At 45.0% G+C, this 8,249-nt stretch overlaps 1 protein-coding gene across 2 annotated transcripts in view; it reads left to right on the top strand.

Moving 5' to 3' along the window:
* Positions 1-4,697: 4,697 nt before the first annotated feature.
* The window catches only part of Aggf1 (angiogenic factor with G-patch and FHA domains 1), a 27,317-nt gene continuing 23,765 nt past the window's right edge, over positions 4,698-8,249 (top strand). For both annotated transcript variants that reach the window (XM_021180209.2, XM_021180208.2), the window contains exon 1: positions 4,698-5,200. In XM_021180209.2, coding sequence (XP_021035868.1) covers positions 4,994-5,200 — 207 coding nt within the window. In that variant the 5' untranslated portion in view covers positions 4,698-4,993. The remainder of the gene's footprint in view (positions 5,201-8,249) is intronic.

The raw sequence follows: 8,249 nt of genomic DNA, 5'->3' as shown, positions 1-8,249 counted from the left end.
TATTATAATATATTATTATACTTCTAGCAGGTTTGAGGCTAGCCTGAGCTACATGAGCTACTCTCCAAAACAAACAAACAAACAAACAAACAAAAACATTTATTTACAAGATATCAAATCTTCTTAAACTAAAGCTAAGTGGAAAGTCCACATATTTCAATAGACTATGGGGTTACGAAACATCAAGAAGGTGAGAGAAACAGTAGAACAACGCTTTCTTGAATATTGTGTTTGTTTGTGTTGGTTTTCTGAGACTGAGGCTCATGTAGCTGAGACTGGTCTCCAACTTGCCATCTGAGGGTAATTCTGAACTCTGAATCCTCTTGCCTCTACCTCCTTGGTGCTGGGTTTAGAGGCAAGTGGAACCATGTCTGGCTCCTCATTCTTATTTTTATTATAGTATTGGAAACTGAACTTAGTATCTTCACAATCCTTCTACCATTAAGATGCATCCTTGGCTAGTTTTGAATGATTTTCCTTTCCTTTCTTATCTTCACAAGTATTTTAAATTATTATAATGGAGTTTTCAGTATATATTGCTGCCCCTTAGGAAGAAAAGAAGGTGGGGAAAGGCAACTCCCCAGTATACAGGTAAATGTATTCAGCAACCTACCTTCTGGTGCAGTCATCATACATCCCTCTTCACCCACATGGGCCAGCCCAGGGACCAACAACCCCCTTCTTTTCCTACTATGGATGACCTATGAAGACCACCCAGATGCCCTTCTGTATCTCTTGGTCTTTACATTCTTCACTTCACTCAAGATGGCTCCAGCCCCAAATTCAGAGTCTGACTAGACTAAGCAAAGGTCTTACAATTGAACTACATCTTTACTTTGACCTCAAAGACAGGTGTTTTGTTGTAGTGACCAGGCAGGCCTTGAACTCCCAGGACTGAGATTGTCTTGTTCCTGCCCCCTGAGCAGTTCAGATGACACTGGGTGAGTAGGTGGGACTTCCAGGTTGGATGGAGGAAGAGAGGAAGCAGGAGAGAGTTAGGGGCTTTTGGACAGGGATAGTAACCAGACAAGATGTAACTACTAGCATCTTCTGGATTAGACGTTGAATCCACCAGAGGATTTAGCTTCAATGTGGCTTACAAGATTAGGATTCTAGTTGTTGTGTCCATCAATTGAGTTACCATTGTTTCTGAACTAAGTTTATGAGGTGTTTTCCTTCACGCAGTGTTTCGACTGGGTTCAAGAGAGAAAGGTACAGTGGCAAAGCATGGGTTTGCCAGATGTGCACCACAAAGGCTGTGGAGTTTTGAAGCATGGAGCTGGCAACCCACCAGTGGGAACTTAGTGAGCAGGGTGGAGAGATTGTGGAGGTCTGAGTTAGAGTCTCCACGGGATAAGAACTGGCTGGGGAGACGGAAGGGGCTGAGACTAGCTGGGTGTGGCATGGGACCTTGCCATTCTTTTTAAAATATGTCTTGCAAGAAGTGTGAGCTACCACTTTCAACTTGGTAATTTATGAAACCATTACAAAATCATAACATGAACATGTAAGTATTTTAGGTATGGATAACAAAGGGGTTGTCCGGCTTGGCTTCCATTTCCTTTCCTCCAGTGTTGAACGTTACACGTGCCCATTCTTTCCTTACACTTCCAGGGAAAGAAAACGGTAATGGCCAATTGACCAAATACTGAACCAATAATCACTTCTATGGAAATGTTATGGTTCCCCAGACATCCTCATGTGACATCAAACAGTAAGCTTGGTATGGGAGAATTGGCTATCCACAGGATCCTATATAAATCACTACAAGTGACTATTCATTAAATTCCAGATTCATGATTCCCTAAGTGGGATTAGATATAAATTAGGCTGTGTTGGGTGGACAGCCTTCCTCTGTTGGGGAGTACAGCAGTATCTAGGCTGTTTGGACTCCATCTGGTGAGACTCACTGGCACCTGACACGACTCAGGCAGAGCGCCTGTTAACTATTGCTGTCCGTAGAACCCCTCAAACCCTAGGGCATACAAGCCAACACCTCTTATCATTCACTGCTCTGAGCTTGGAGTGACATGGAGGTAGGTTGATTACCACTGGCACTGCTAATGTTTCCTGGGGCTTCTTGGCCTCCATAATGTCATGGAACCATTACTTATATTTCATTTATACCTTTTAATTGAATCTACACCTTGCTCCTTCCCTCCTCTCCTCTTCCTCTCCCTCATCCTCTGTCCCTCCCCTACCCCCGTGTCTTTTTTGCTTTCTTTTTGTTGGTTCTATAACTTTGGAGAATCAGGACTGAGGAAAAGAGATGATACAGAGCAACAGATGATGATAAAAAAAAATACGAAGACTTCAAAACAAACGGAGTTATGAAAAGTATACAATAATGAAGTCATAGAAATATATCTTCCTAATTTTTTGAGGCGGCCTCCCTATGTAGCCCAGGTCTCAAACTCTTCATCCTCTGCTTCAGCCTCCCAGGACTGAGATTGCAGGTGAACACCACCATAGCTACCTGCTTTTCTCATTTGAGACATTGACTTCTTTAATAAGAAATTATTTTATGTATATGTCTGTATGTACATCCAGGCACACAGTACCTCTGAAGGTCAGGTGAGGGCATCTGATCCCTGGGACTGAAGTTACCGTGCTTCCAAAGTGGTGTGTGTGTGTGTGTGTGTGTGTGTGTGTGTGTGTGTATGTGTGTGTTTTGGTATCAAACCCAGGGTCTCACTTATGTTAACACAAGCTTTACTACTGAGCTAAACCCAAGCCTAATTCTTTGTTTCTTACTAAGATTGTTGCTATTCTTCAGGACAGCATATTGCTATGTTGCCTAGGCCAGACAAGAATCCAGGATCCTCCTGCCTCAGCTTTTCTTGCTATGCAGCTCTGGCAGGCCAGGGACTTGCTCTGCCACAGGCTGGTCAGTTCACCTGCCTCTGTCTTCTGAGTACTTGAATTACAGGCTTCTATTGTAAGGCTCCGGATGCTGGGCCTCCGCTCAAGTCCCGGGATGAGCTGGCCAGCACCCCAGTGTCCCGAGAGAAAACCACACCTGATGCAAACTGCAAGAGGTTTTCTTATCAGCTAGCTGAGGACGAAGTCCCTCCACCGTGCAGGGCAGGGGAGTTCGACCCCGAGTGGTGACAGTAGGGGGTTTTTAACAGCTAGCTGAGGAATTGGGAGGAGTTGGGAGGAGATGGGAGGAGCTGGGAGGAGAGTTGGGAGGAGTTGGGAGGAGTTGGGAGGAGAGTTGGCTACAGCTCCTTTCTGGTGAAGGGGGGAGTGAGCTGCAGCCTCCTCTCCAGCGTCTATCTCCATGTCATTGGCACAGGAAAGCAGGCATCTCCGGTTGTACAGTATAGAAACAAAAAGATCTTTTGCTGGCTATAGAGAACAAAGAGCTTCTTTTTAGCTGTATTTTTAAAGATAGGGAAAACAAGCTTGGGGAACATTCAGGGGCTTTACCTTCCAGGGAGAAACGCTCTAAGTCGGGGGTCTCACAGTATCACCACATGTGACTCTGTACTTTTGAGTAAAGATTTTATTTAACCTTTGTAGCCGAACTGGAAAAACTCACAAAATGAAAATAAATACTTCCCTTCAGTCTTTTAAAAAGTCCCATTGTATATATTCACTGTGCACAGTACTGTGTCGCATAAGGGCATTTTCATACTTTTTTTTTTTTTTTACATTAAGTATATTCTTTCCTTTACCTTGGCCTCATTTCTCCCCCTTATTAATCTCTTCTCTTCCCCTACACAGTTGCTGTTACTTTCATGTCATAAAAATAATTATCTTTATCCTTATCTATTTGTGCTATTAGCAGATCAGATAATATAGATAAATGATTTTATAAATCTATATAAAACCTAGGAACCATGTGTAAGAGAAAACACATATTTGCTTTTCTGGAACTGGCTTAATTCCCTTAATATGATTATCTCCAGATGTATCTATTTGTAAATATAAACCATTTTGCTACAAATAACTTAATTTTATTTTAATTTATTGTTTAAAAATACATTGCGTATGTATGCCATATCTTCCTTAATTCACAACACTGTTGTTAGTCACCTTGTCGAGTTTTGTAGCTTAGCTATTATAATTAGTACGCCAAGTCTCTCTGTGATATGTTGACTGGGAGTCAGGAGTGGCTTTGCTGGGTCACATACTAACTATGTATAAAAATAAGATGTTTTTAATCATATATCTTTTTAAAAAGGTATCCTACAGAACCATCGCGATTATATGGTTGTTTTATGGTAACAGACTAAGGGAGAGCTCATAAGTAGTCCTCCAGTAACAGGAACGGGACAGATGATAGTGATAGTCTTACAAAGCTATGTAAAGGACATGCTCTTAATAAAGCTATGTCGTGTGAATCCCTTTAGTCTGGGAAGAGAATTCAATGTTAAAGTTCCCATTATAAGGCGAACTTACAAAGTGTACTTCTAAGAATACTTGTACATTGGAAGAACCCTCGATTTTGAATGGGGAAACATTTCACCAATCGGACTCAAACTCCTACACTACAATACAAGGGAAACAATAGGAAGTAAAAACACAGGCCGTTGTTTGGGCTCTTAAACGCCAATTTGTACCCAACTCCTAGCCCCGCGGGAAGAGGGTCCCGCGTACCAGCGCGATCAGACCCTTCTAGCTTCCCGTCGCTTCCTTTTTCCGTCTTGGCCCCGCCCTCCTCCGGCTTAGCGTTTCCGGCTCAGCCCGGAACTAGAGGCTTCAGCTCGGTTCGCTTTAGTTCTCCTGTCCGCTGGCTTCCCGGAGACTGTCACCGGGCGGGTGTCCGAGCTCACGGCAGCGCGGCCCGGGTAGGGTCGGCTTCGTCCCCAAGCTCGCAGTCCCGGCCGCCGTCTTCGGGGGCGACATGGCCGGGGCCCGCTGCGGTCGTCCGAGCGTGAGGCCGCCCCTCGCAGCCCGCGCGCTCCAGTGGCCCCTGGGCCAGCGGGCCCCGGTGTCGTCCTAAGCAACCCCGTCCGCGCCCCGCGGGCTCGGCGCTCACGGCCGCATGGCCTCCGAGGCGCCCTCGCCGCCTTCGCCGCCGCCGCCCGCCTCCCCCGAGCCGGAGCTGGCGCAGCTCAGGCGGAAGGTGGAGAAGTTGGAGCGCGAGCTGCGGAGCTGCCGGAGGCAGGTGCGGGAGGTGGAGAAGCTGCTGCAGCACACGGAGCGGCTCTACCGCAACGCCGAGAGCGACAACCAGGAGCTCCGCACGCAGGTACGCGGCTGCCGGGGCCAGACCTGCTCCACGGACCCTGAGAAGTCATGACAGCCCAGAGCTGGTCAAAATCCCAAAGACCTGTGGAGCCGGTTGGCCAGTGCCAGCCAATTGGTTTGGGCATTTGTCTCAGGGCAGGCGAGAATGAACGTCAGCATGGGCTACATGGTCTTGTTCGCCTGTCCTACTGGCAATGGGCGCATTTATTGGCGGGGGGGTCACGTTTGGGGGGGTTTGTTATTTGTTTTTTGTTTGGTTGAGTTTTTAATTGTTATTTTGGTTGATACGAAGTCTCCATTTGGGGCCTTGAACTTGCTGTGTAACGGAGGATGACCTTGAAGTTCAACTTTTGATCCATGTCAACACTTCCCAAGTGCTGAGGTTGTGGGGCTTGCATTTTTCTCCACCCCCCGCCCCCCAAACACACACACTTGGGAATCTCAATTGAGAATCTACGCAGGTCATCCTGGCTTAGGTCTTAAAATGTAGCCCCAGTTTGACTCAAGCTCATAGCAATCCCGTCCCAGCCTCCTAGGCTGGGATTTCAGGCATGAGCCAACACCCACCCATCCCCTTTTGAGTTTGTTTAAAGCTGAACTTAGAATGCCATTTCCTACCTCGTGTGTCCCCGCTGTTTATAAAGTCAGGGTGATAATAGTGTACAGCATTGATATTTAAAAGCAGGAACAAAGTTGAGTTTTACACTCTTGAACATACTCCACGTGTAAGGTGACCTCAGTTATCCTCTTGGGTTCACTTGTAGGAAGGTACATCCGCCTTTCTTACAGATACTAGAAATGTGTTTCATTTTCATAATCTGTAGTGAGGCAGATGCTTGACAGTGATGCTTAAAAAACAGTACAGTTTTACCTTGTTCATTGAACAGTTGCATATTATCCTTACAAGTTGTTTCCGGATACTTAATTTTAACCTAATGTTTTCTCCTTAATTTAGTGTTTTATAAAACTACATCTCTAGTCTAGATACTGAAACGTCATCAGACTTTGTCATCCTGTCTTTATATAGTGTGTATATTGTCTGGTTGGTGTATTCATGTCTGTATGCATGTAGAGGCCAGAGAGTGACAGCAGGTGTCCTCTGTCATTCTACCTTATTCCTTTGACAGATTGTCTTCCTTAACCACGACCTGACATTTTTTGGCTAGTCAGGCTGACCACAATCCTCAGGGATCTCCTGTCTCTACCACGTACAGTTGTGGGCTTACAGATGTATTGGAGTCCAAGCCTGCTTGTTCTGTGGGTGCTGGCATTCCAAATTGAGGTCCTTATGGGCTGCACAGCAAGAGCTCTTAACCAGTAAGCTTGCTTGCTTCTAATGCGTGCCCCCATGCTTGCTTGCCCTCCCTCCCTCCCTCCTGTCCCTGACATACTGTTCTTAAATGAGCTCAGAAAATAACTGCTGGGTTGAAATGATTTCTGTACCCATTGTTTAGAGTTATGTTTCTGGTCTAGAAATTTGAGGCTAGTGTGAGTAATGTAGAGAGTCCTTTAAAAAGAAAAAAGAAAAAGAAAGAGAGAAAAGAAAATGGAAACCAATGGTAGAGTGCTTATAAGTATGTAGAAGGCCTGGGGCTGGATTCCCCAACACCTCCCTTCCCCAATATAATAATGATAATGATAATAAATCCAAAGTTGAAAAAGTGCTATATCCTGCTGACAGTTATAACAACCTTCTAATCAAGATTCCCTCCGCAGAGGGCAGAGCGTGCTTACCTGTCAGTCGCAAGTCTCTGATACATTTCTTTTGGAGCAGTAAATAAAGGGTAACCTAACAGTCATAATAATAGTATATGCTGGTTTGGGGATTAACAAGCCCATTACAAGTTACTTTGTTTCTTAAGACATTTCCTGTCATGTTGTGTGTAACATTGGCATCAGGACAACTATTTTATAAGATGGTTGTATAAATTATGATGTTACTCAAAGTTCCTGTATAAATGTGGATACTAAGTATTCCAGTTCGTGGCAGTGGTGGTGATGGCAGTCAGTCAGCAGGCAGTCAGCACCAGGGCAAGGTACTCTGCCTCCCAGGGTAAGAGATGACAGACTTAGCGATAAGCCCGAGAGCTAGTGCCCCCTCAACATTCTCACTCATTAGTTGTCCTGTCTCTGTCCTGGCAGTAAGAGATCTCCCAGGTCATGAAGTACCTCAATAACCTCTCACTGCCTTTTCTGTGGTCAAGCTTACTGAGGTCCTGTCAGACAGAGGAAAGGTGCTGGATCGAGGCACTTCCCATTCACTCGTGGGCATGTGCTACACAGCAGTTTTTAAGAGTGCTTCACTGCACAAAGTACACAGAGGAAAGATGCCACCTCTGCCGAGTTCTTGTTCCATTCTGCTGGAGTTAGTGATAAGAGTAAAGAAAAATCACATACAGCATATAAATAGCATTTAAAAATATCTAAGTAAATTACTTAAGTCTCTGAGTGGTAGAACATTCTGTGCAGATGAGAAACTTGTAGTTTTAAATTGTAGCAAGAACTGTTGGCCTTTGAGACTATGAGAATAAACTTTTACTTTTGTCCAAGGTAAGGGTAGACCTTGCCTGTATTTAAGCTGTCTTTACTTGGACATTTCTTTCTGTGGTGCTGGGGACTGAGCCTAGGACTTCACAATTACTGAGCATGCCCACCACTGAGCTCCATCCCTAGATTTTTGGATGATTTGAATGTTTTTTCCTCCCTCCTTGTCTCCCTCTCTTAGATAGGGTCTCACTGTGTAGCCCTGTCTGGCTTTGAACTCAGCCATCCAGCTGTTGGAATGAAAGGTGTTCACCTCCATGCCCACTGTGATTTGAGTATTTACCTAGGAATATGACAATACCGTGGGTCATAGTGGCATGCACGGTTAGTCTTAACTATCTGGGAATCTGAAGCCAGAGGATTATTTGAGCCTGTGAGTTCATTATCAGCTTGCAGAATACTGAGACCTGTGTTAAAAAGGAAGGAATGAGCTAGAGAAAGCCAGAGGTCAGCCTTGACTTGTGAATGCTGAAAAAGGAGCCAGATGCTTTGGGCACAGGTCTAAA

Source organism: Mus caroli, chromosome 13 (assembly GCF_900094665.2).
Source record: "Mus caroli chromosome 13, CAROLI_EIJ_v1.1, whole genome shotgun sequence".
Lineage (NCBI taxonomy): Eukaryota > Metazoa > Chordata > Mammalia > Rodentia > Muridae > Mus > Mus caroli.
Note: the sequence above shows the minus strand (reverse complement) of the source record. Positions and strands in the feature narration are given on the sequence as shown.